General features: G+C 45.0%; 1 protein-coding gene across 2 annotated transcripts in view; it reads right to left on the reverse strand.

Moving 5' to 3' along the window:
* The window catches only part of Cep120 (centrosomal protein 120), a 62,310-nt gene extending 52,374 nt beyond the window's left edge, over positions 1-9,936 (reverse strand). Inside the window, exons 1-5 of one of the 2 annotated variants that reach the window (XM_038330619.1) lie at positions 9,824-9,936; positions 9,606-9,671; positions 5,241-5,397; positions 3,397-3,511; positions 2,120-2,261 (exon numbers count right to left, since the gene is read on the reverse strand). In XM_038330619.1, coding sequence (XP_038186547.1) covers positions 2,120-2,261; positions 3,397-3,511; positions 5,241-5,397; positions 9,606-9,654 — 463 coding nt within the window. In that variant the 5' untranslated portion in view covers positions 9,655-9,671; positions 9,824-9,936. Of the gene's footprint in view, positions 1-2,119; positions 2,262-3,396; positions 3,512-5,240; positions 5,398-9,605 lie in introns of both variants that reach the window. The other variant, XM_038330618.1, reaches the window with a different exon arrangement.
* Positions 9,937-10,795: the final 859 nt, after the last annotated feature.

The following is a 10,795-nucleotide window of genomic DNA, read 5'->3' on the forward strand; positions in this document are numbered from 1 at the left end:
ACCCTTATTAATAGGGATTCTTCAGAGTCCTAAGGCAGTGTAGGACAGAGTACTGGGAAGGACATGACAGCAGAAGCGACTTCAAAGACAGTCCCACTCTAACATCACTAGCTCACTCCCCTGGTGACACAGAATCCACTGGTCATGAACAGAATCAGTCATTCATACTGGCAGAGCCCTGCAGCAAGACAGTTCTCAAAGGGCCCAACTCCAAATTCCTTCAGGACTTTGGAGATTAAGTATCCATCACATGAGTTTTCTGGATGTGCCTAAACACAACCAGGGACCCGAGGGAAGAAAGGGTGAACTGGCAGAGCACAAAGGACACCAAGAACAGTGAATCTCTTCTGAGTGCAACTTCATGGGATATGTGGCATAATCAGAACCAAAATCCACCGACTTACAGCATGCAGTTACTAAAACCCAAAGAATAGACAGTGCCAAAAGTAAAATCCAGGTCGGAGAGATGGCTCAGCACTTAAGAGCACTGGCTGCTCTTGAAGAGGACCAGGATTCAATTCCCAGCACCCAAGCGGCAGCTCACAACTGTCTATAAATCCAGTTCCAGGGGGTCCGACACCTCTAACTTCCACTATCACTAGGCACACATGGAATAGACAAACATACATACAGACAGACACACACACAGAAATCTAGTCAAACTGGACTTCTGGTGGGAATGTACCAATGACATTTCTTCAACTGTACCAACATTGGAGTGCTGAGTTGTCATGAATGAGTTATCCTGAGGGTACATACACAGGGAACATTCTGCACTCTCCAACTCTGCTATGATGTTAAAAGTACTCTAATGGGTACTAGGTGTGCTAGCATATGTCTCTAATCCCAGTGCTCAGGAGGCAATGACAGGTGGATCTCAGTGGATTTGAGGCCAGCATGGTCTATATAGCAAATTCCATCCAGCCAGGGCTACACTGTGAGATTCTGATTCTAAATAAATAAATAAATAAAGTTAAAGTTAAAAATGTATTAGGCTTTGCTGAACTACAGTTAAATAAGAAACATACTCCAGTTAAGGACTATTCTATGCTCATCCTGGAAAGAAAATGTTTCTAAGTAACAATTTTTTAAAATATTTATTTATTTGTTTGTTTGTTTGTTTGTTTGTTTATTATGTATGCAATATTCTGTCTGTGTACATGCCTGCAAGCCAGAAGAGGGCACCAGACCTCATTACAGATGGTTGTGAGCCACCATGTGGTTGCTGGGAATTGAACTCAGGACCTTTGGAAAAACATGCAATGCTCTTAACCTCTGAGCCATCTCTCCAGCCCCCCAAGTAACAATTTTTAAAAGAAAAATTTCCTGTTCAAGTTTAAAAACAAAAGCTTTCCCAGATTCTAAGATTTTTAAACAAGAATTAACCTCTGTAAACAAGTTTGCACATGTTACATGTGTTCACAAGTGCTGTGGGAGAATGCTCTTGTACACTGTAAAGATTTGTCACTCATATTGGTTTAATAAAATGTTGATTGGCCAGGAACCAGGCAGGAAGTATAGGCGGGGTGACCAGACTAGGAGAATTCTGGGAAGAGGAAAGACAGAGACGCTGTTGCAAGCCAGACTCAGAGGAAGCAAGATGAGAATGTCTGTGAAAAGATACCAAGGCACATGGCTAAACACAGAAATGAATTATGGGTTAATTTAAGTTGTAAGGGCTAGTTAGTAATAAGCCTGAGTAATACACCAAACAGTTTATATTTAATATATATTAATATAAAATTATTACATTATATTAATATAATGTGTGTTTCTTTGGAACTGAACAACTGCAAGACCAGGCGGGACAAAAACTCTGTCTACACACAAGATCATATTTGCCTATAAGCAGGGTAAATCAGCTTATATTCCTGCACACAGCTCCCACATCACCCTTCCTAAAGTACTAGTGCAAAGGAACTTGTGCAAGAAGGTCTCTAAGGGAAGATGCACATAAAGCACACCTATAACCCTATAACCCAAACAATCGAGAGGCAAAGAGAGGAGGATGGAAGCATAAGGCCAGCCTCGGCTACATGTGAGGTCCAGACCCTGTCTCAAAACAAAACAAAACAAAACAAACCAACCAAAAACCCACAAGAGACAGAGGATGACAAACCTTTTCCATCCCGAGGAGGGGCTCCTTTTGCTTTAAAACTATCCACCTGTGCCTTTGTATCCGTTTCCAAAGTGATACTTATCTGTATCTCAGACTTGAACTTGGTATATTTGTTACTCAGCAACTGGTACCACTTAGGTGCCTAGATAACAAAACAGAAGGCACGGTGAAACTTAAAGGGAAAGTACTCAGCATGTTACTTAAGGTTTTCACTCTTTCCCTACAGCCTTTTCAGTACCTTTCACCTCTTAAAAAAACAAAGGCCAGGCCAGGCATGTGGTGGTGCAGCCTTTAATCCTGGCACTCGGGAGGCAGAGAAGGCCAATGTCTGAGTTCTAAGTTAACCTGGTCCACACACAGAGTTCCAGGCCATCCAAGGCTGCAAAGTTAACACCCTGTCTCAGAACACAACAAAATGTCTTTCCATATTTTCTTCAAAACAAATTAATCCCAATTAGGAAGCCAGCAACTAAGTTTCCCTCTGAGAAAAATACTGAAGCCCGCAGACTGTCTTCTTTGCTCATTCCAACGTTTCCACAGGGGAGAAAACAGCACACGCCTACCTTCAGTCTCCAATCTCACCACAACCTTCAGTAACAAAAACCTAATTAATTCATCTGTTTAACTCCTTTGCTCAGTGTTAATATTAAGTCTCTTCTTGTTGCTCATATCAATTAAGAAAAAAGAAAATGTTACTACTCGTGGTGGTTTGAATAAGAGTGGCATCCATAGGCTCATAAGTTTGAATACTTAGTCACCAGGGAGTTGAACTGTTTAAAGGATTAGAAGGTGTGACACTACTGGAGTAAGTGTGGCCTAGTTGGAGGAAGTGTGTCACTGGGAGTAGACTTTAAGGTTTCAAAAGCCGACACTAGGCCCAGTTTCTCTCAGTCTGTGGATCAGGAAGTAGCTCTCAAGTACATCTCAGAACCATGCCTGCCATGCTCCCCACCATGGCAATAATGGACTTAAGCCTCTGAAACTGAAAGCAAGCCCTCAGATTAGATATTTTCCTTTATAAGAGTTGCCACAGTGTCTCTTCACAGCAATAGATCAATGACTAAAATACCACTAAGAAACAACATAAAATGTCAAGGAAAAGGACCAATGAGTTGTGCTTCATGAGCCATTGACTTGGCAGATACTGACAACAAAGACCTTCTCGGAGGACATGGTAGGTCAAACTACCTGACCATCCACAAGACAGCACCCTCAGAAATCCCAGTGACCAGACCAGACAGAAGACATGGCTCAAGCCACAACCAAAAGCACAATACCTGCTTTGTTTCTTGAGCGGTTCTTAAGTCCAAAACAATGTAGCCTATGGTTTCCTTGGCAGAAGACAGAGGGTCCAAGGCAAAGCACTGCAGTTTGATAGGCGTGCGCTGTAACCTAACAAAGATGTGAATGAGCAGTACGTGAGTCTTTATGTTTCTAGCAGCCTTAAAAAAAAAAAACTTTATTATCCAGAATACATGTCTGTCGGGCCAAGCATTATCTAGTCTGTATTTTCTAAAAGAGTCTTTAACTAGAAAATAACCATTATTTTTATCTACTTATCTGTATACCAACTAGGTCAATTTTTCCAACACACCTGTGATATATTTGGCCTTCTGCAAGTCAGAAATAATCATGAATGTTTAAGAATGACAAAAAATTATCTTTCTTATACAGTACTATCACATATAAAATCTGACTACTAAAATTCATAACTACAACGCTTGGCAATGCTCTGTGAGCGGACAGTGACAGGCACAGTGTGGGCTCTGTGCATCTGGGAAGCCCTGTCCCAGCTCATGCACAGAGTTGAACAGATGCTGCCATCACTTAGCTAATGGATTCACTGTTTAACGCCACTTAGTACTAAATCCACCTAGGAATTCTTAGCCTAAATAACCAAAGTAGTATATCACATGGTACTAAGACAAGTACAAGAACACAGCATAATCAAATATTCTGGATGCCAGGGAAAAGACAAAATTTTAACATTCATTAAGAATTTAATAGTCCTTCAGATAGAATCACTGTTTAATCCGGCAATAAACGTAGTAAGAATTCTGTTAACTTTGTCAATTTTCTGTCCTGACTTGATCGGTACTGAAATGATTTGTGGGAGTTTGGATGGTGGTGGTTTTCCTTTTCTTTTTTCCTTTGAGACAGAATTCTATGTAGCCCAGGCCAGCCCTGAACTCTTTTTGCCCTTACCTCAAGACTATTAGGATTAGAAACAAACCATACTACGCCCAGTTTTTAGAAATATATTTTTAAATCAGGTAGTGGTGGCACATACCTTTAATCCCAGCACTCAGGAGATAGAGGCAGGTGGATATCTGTATGAGGTCAGTCTAACCTACAGAGCTAGTTCCAAGACAGCTAGGCTACACAAAGAAACCCTGTCTCAAAAAACAAACAAAACAAAATGAAACAAAAAACTGCTTTAGCCGGGCGGTGGTGGCGCACGCCTTTAATCCCAGCACTCGGGAGGCAGAGGCAGGCGGATCTCTGAGTTCGAGGCCAGCCTGGTCTACAAGAGCTAGGTCCAGGAGAGGCTCTAAAAAAGCTGCAGAGAAACCCTGTCTTGAAAAACCAAAAAAAAAAGAAAAAAAAACTGCTTTAAAAAACACAATTTGTCATTTAACAAATAAAAGTACTTCTGTACTTGACTATTTCTAGTCTTTAAGTTCATAGAAGAAATCAGACGATGTTACACTTCAGATCCATCTGAGGTGGGAAGACTCACCCACTGTGGGCGGCACCATTCCTCAGGCAGCGTATCCTGAACTGTTCAAGAGTGGAGAGGATGAGCTGAGCACATGCATGCAGGCATTGATGCATTGCTCTCTGCTCTTAACAGCTGATGTAATGCTTCGAGTCCTGCAACCCTGTCTTCCCTATAGTTACATCTGTGACCCGGGATTGTCTAGATTACCCTTTCTCCCTAAGTGGCTTTCACCAGGGTGCTTTATCACAGTAACATGAAATGAAACAGAGAGAGAGCCTGTCTCAAACACACACAAACACTCAGCAAATACGATGAGCACCATAATCAATAAGTTATAAGATGTACTTAAAAGCTATAAACAAGAACAAATATGCTGACACAAACTGAGCGGAGCCTCACCTGTGCTGATGAAGAACTTTCCTGTCGATTTCCCAGGCTAACTCGGTAGCAAATTCGGGCTGGTCAGTATGGTCGACAGGATCAGTAGCCAACTGCTCTCCATCAAACTTTGCTTCTACCACAAGCATATGCTTTGGACGTTTGGGGAAATGGCGGCCTGAAGAGAGAAGACACGTAGATACAGAAACCACACAGGATCACAAAGCACCTTTTAAATATTGGTGCATATTCAGGTAGCTGGCTTGCACATTGCATAAACTACTCCCAAATGCACCTGCACTTGCTTCCATAAACTGAAAGCTGTCACTTAGCACCGAGTGCTTCTTCTCCAACACTAATGTGCATATGAATCACCTGGGGATCCTGCACCAGTGCAGAATTGGGCATGGCAGGTCCAGGTGGGCCTGAAAGCCTGCATTTCTAACAGGTGATCAGACCCTGCAGCATGCCTGTGACCCACAGATGAGTACATTAGAAAGAAAAGCAAATGGTAAAGTAAGTGGCAAAAAAAAAAAAAAAAAAAAAAACAAGCACTTACCCTAAAAAGAAAACCAAGGGTCTAGTGGAAAGAAAAATTTCAAAATTTGAAGAAAGTAAACAGCAATAAGAATCCCTAACAATCTTGTGCCGAGGTGATTACTTTGATTTTTTTAGTCTGGCGAGGGGGATCATATGGAGGGAATTTTAACCATTATTAAGTAAGCAGCCACTGCCCTGCTATTCACCCTGATTGAAGCTACCTGGAGAGGAATGAAATGGACAGGAATGGATTTGATGAGCTGGTGGCTCACATAGATGGCCAACACTGCGGAAGTGGAGGCAAAGAGCCTGGGTGGCATGACAGCCCAAAGCAAAGCAAAGCACGCCTCTCTGGCCCCAGTAGAAGCAAGCTGAACCGGAACTGCAGTGTTTGGAAGCACTGCGGCAAGACACATACTGCGCCATTGCTGTGACCAACATGGCCTAACCCCCGGAAGAGGAAGTAAAACTGGAGTAAGAGACAAAACAGTACAAGGACTACATCAGTGAGGTGCCTGAGACTGCCCAGGGATGGATTCCGTGAAGAACACGACCCAAACCGAGAGGGAGACTGATGCAGCATCCAGTTCACCTTGAGAAGTTCAACCATCGGTCACGAATTAAATGCTCTGGTTTAAAGAAGAAAGAAAAAGAGCTGAGTGCAGTTGACTGCAGCTGAGGGCAGAAACAGCGAAGAGCAAGCATAGTCACTGCTCAATCGCGAGTTGCGGGGTTTGGGGTCACAAGCCCTGCAGGCATCCTGTAATTGCAGCTCCTATAACATTAGCTGCAAAGCAACAGGACCACTGAGGCTCGCTGGCTCTGAGCTTTACAGAGAACAGGTAGAGTGGTTGAGGTGACCCAAAGCTGGCCTCTGTCCCCAGAGGCATGAACAGGTGTGTGCATGTGCACATACACTCACACAGATACAAATGAAATAAACACATCTGAAAGCGTCCTTTAAAAACGTAGGCCAGAAGCTCTTATTTAAACTCCATACTGGTTAGTTTCTTGCCAACTTGACAGAAGCTGGAGTCATCTGGGAAGAGGGACCCTCAGTTGAGAGAACGCTTCCATCAGATTGGCCTGTGGGTAAGCCCGTGGGATATTTTCTTGACTAATGACAGTTGGGATGTGGGGTGCACCACCCCTGGGCAGGAGGTCCTGGATGTATAAAAGAGAGCACGCTGAGGAAGCCGTGGGGAGCAAGCATCTTTCTCCAGGGACTCTGACTCCCACAATGACATACTGGGACTGGACCGTGTAAGAAGAGATAAGCCCTTTCCTCCCTCCAGCTGCCCTTGGCCAGTCTTTTTCACAGTAAAGTAAGACAACAGAAGCCTTGTTTTGTTTCTTATCTTGGAACCGAGCACACTGTGAGCACACACATTCTAGAAATGCAGCTAAGAAATTCTATGTCACTCATCTGACTGGAGTCCTGGGACACAGGAAGCCTAAACGGGCGGGCAGAAGTCATACCACAAGGGCCCACGCTTCCTACTCTAGGAGTACAGACTTATGGGAACTCTGAAAGATTTTAAGACAAGATCTGTAGATCAGAAAGATTACTGTCAGGAAGTTCAGGGCAGTAGTTGCTTCTGGAAGAAAAGAAAACATTTAGGAAACAGACAGAGACTGTCACTACAGACGAGGTGATGAAGGTGTGTAGCCAGGCACACCGTGGAGACTCATCTGAGCGATTGTAGCGCCTATAATAAAATCAACAATTGGCAATTCTTTGGAGGATGGTGATGAATTCCAGGCTCCTGGCTTAACTGTAAGCACTACCAGAGTTGAGGAGAGTACCACGTGCCAGTTTTAGGTGTGTTTGTGGTAGCAACCTAACTGACATCCCTGACTCTGGGTAGAAAACCTAAGATGAGTCAGGCTCGTCCTTTTAGTTAGGACCACAGCCACCAACCCTCTCAGAACAACTCTAACCTCCTTGGCTTTCAGGGTCCTCCAAAGCCGACTCATTCTAGTTCTTTCTGATCGAGGACAATATTCCTAAACACCTCCACCCCGTTCATTCCTGTTACCTGGGCGGGCTTACCTAGTCACCCATCTGTCTGAAGCTGTGACGGAAGGCACTTCAATCTCTACTTCTATCCTACTGCCAAAGCTACATAGACGCTCTGTATCAAGTTTTGATCGCAGTGCCTCCCAACATACTGTATCTTACAACACTAATCTGTCCATCCCAAACAAACAGACCCCTCTGTCACAAACAGCAGGAAAACCACTAGATTTTTTTTTCATAGAGAAGGCCCTGTTCTAAATTTAAAAGCCTCTATCAACCAATTAGAAAATTATTTCTGGGCCGGGCGGCGAAGGCACACACCTTGAATCCCAGCACTCAGGAGGCAGAGGTGAGTGGATCTCTGTGAGTTCAAGGCCAGCCTGGTTTGCAAGAGCTAGTTCCAAGACAGGCTCCAAAGCTACAGAGAAACCCTGCCTTGAAAAAACAAAACAAAAAAAGAAAATTATTTCAGTCTTATGGGGGGTTTGCTTATATGTGAGGGTTTGGTTTTTGTGGATTTTTTTGTGTTTTTTTGTTTGTTTGCCTTTCTGTGTTTTGGTTGTTTTTGTGGAAGGAACTCACTAGCAGATAGGTTGGCCTTGACCTCACAGAGTGCTGAGCCAACCACTCCCTGCTTGATCTTATGTTTTTAATTAGTGAAGGAACAATTACAATTGTCCCTATTATTTAATAGCTTCTGGTCAATTTCTTATTCCAAAACTCAGAAACCATTTTTACCCAGTTTTTCTTCTCAACAGCAACAGACCTATCTGGAGGGGACGCGGTCTAGCCAACACCGCCTGTGGATAAACTCACAACAGACCTATCTGGAGGGGACGCGGTCTAGCCAACACCGCCTGTGGATAAACTCACAACAGACCTATCATCTGGATGGGACGGGGTCTAGCCAACACCGCCTGTGGATAAACTCACAAGATGATTCCGCGTATTGACAGCCCATTCCAATTTACCAAACAGCCCCTAACTCCTCCACTTTGCTGCAATCAGCTAACTACACAGAAGAGAAGCAACGTTTGTGGGGTGAGTTTGAGAGCAAAGCAGGCCTCCTTTTCCCACACCTGAAGTGTGCTTTGCAGCCAGACCATCCGCCCAGCCTTTGCTCATCTGACCCATCCCTTTCAGACCCAATTAAAATGTCATCTCCTCAGGAAAACATCCCCCAGAAGAGGAGGCCGTGCCAGCGTGACACACGCCCCACTTAACTCTCTCAGTGTTTAGACTTAGTGCTACCTGCACTGCCAGCACAGAACCTGACATTCAGTAGATTCCCAATAAACAAATGTCATTCACTCGACGAACAAGGAAGGGTCATTTAATGCACCGTAACGACGGTAGTCCCCTAGGTACCCGATCAAGACGCGCGTAAAGGGAACCATGAAAATGGTACGAGGCTTGTGTTCAAGTCAATGGCAAAGTTCTTACGAATGGCATTAGCGAGAACCTGCTGCACCCGAGCGTGCTTTGCAGGCACTTTTAGCTCGTATATAAAAGCCATCGACAGGCTGCCTCTGATGGAAATCGGTTTTTTTCTACATTCTCTGGGGCTACGGCTAGTCACGCTAAATATCACTTATCCCTAATAGCACTCACGCTCCCCGGAGAGATGTTTAAATCAATTGCCTAACAGCTCTCGCTCCATGCAACTGAACAAGTCCTCGGGGACCACAAAAGCAGAGATGACAGGGTTTGTAAGGTTAACAAAGCTGCGGTCATACACTACTCTGCTGAGGTCCGAGAAACAGCAGTTGCAAAAGAAAAAAAAAAAGAGAGAGAGAATAAAAGAAAAAACACCGGAGGCCGCTCACCTTCTAGGATGGATACAACGATGAGCAGCTGGTCGGATTTGGAGACCATGGTCGCAGCGGCGGGGTCTGCAGGGAAGGGAACCCCGTGAGGCGCACAGCCGGACCCCGCAGGCCCGGGAGGCTCCGCAGCGCCCGGTCCCGCTCCCCCGGGCCGCCGACCAGGCCCTAACCCTACCCCGGCTCGGCGACCGCGCCCCACAAGCCCGCTGCCCCGGCACCTTTTGCCGCCTGCTAAGCCGCTTTTCAAACGCCCGGGCAGCCGCAGCGGACGCCGCCGCGCCCCGCTTCCGCCTAGCAACCAGGCCCGCAGGCCCAGAGCCCGGGGGAGGCTGGAGGACAAAGGGCGATAGAGACCAGGGCAGTCGGGGATAGAACGTCCACCAGCCCGCCTCACCTCCCGCCCTTTGACGCTCTTTCCCGGAGCCCTAGGGAGACTCGACTGCAGTCGCCCGCAGCGCCGCCTGCTGGTCGCCTATGGAAAGGCAGGAGAGTTGAACCCCTCAGACTGCGCAGCCGCACCACTGCCCTAAATGCTTCCTGGTCCTGCGTAGCTAAACTCTGAGTAGGACTGCCGCGTACTGTAAACGGTATGCTCAGTTTTAATCTGAGAAATAAAACGATAGTTTGTTTTTAATGCCCAGTTCTCAAGCACCTGGCATCAAGACAACTGACTGTGTTAAGTCACAGAAAATTAATGACCCGAGTGTAAACTGTTCTTGCGCGTCTCTTTAAATATTTGTCCTATGACCGCAAGTCGTGTCAATACGGTAGTTACTGTAACTGCTGGCGCTGACGTAATCGCTCCCAGAATAGGCTGTACCTTAGAAATACCTCTTCAAAAGGAAAACAAAATTGTCACGTGGGCGAGAATGTTTAAAGGTGTAGGTTCTACCCAGACGTAGGAAATTAGCAAAATCAAGGCTGAAAGTTAACGTGTGGAAATGCCGTAAACCCACATTTCCCCTCCCAATTTCAATATTTGAGTTTTTAATGAAAGATTAGACATATTTTAAAGTTTTATCTAGCTTAAAACCTGGAAAACTGAATGGGTTGGAGCCTTCGTGGAGTTTAGCGTTCAAATTTGTGGGAATTTCTCTTAGACAATCAAAGGCAAAACACGGTATTTATAAGAGGGCAAAAAGTAAAACAGCTGAGCTGAGATCTCATGAAGCAGTGGGCCTTGGTGTGCT

The sequence above is a fragment of the Arvicola amphibius genome, chromosome 5 (genome assembly GCF_903992535.2).
Source record: "Arvicola amphibius chromosome 5, mArvAmp1.2, whole genome shotgun sequence".
NCBI classification, from domain to species: Eukaryota; Metazoa; Chordata; class Mammalia; order Rodentia; family Cricetidae; genus Arvicola; species Arvicola amphibius.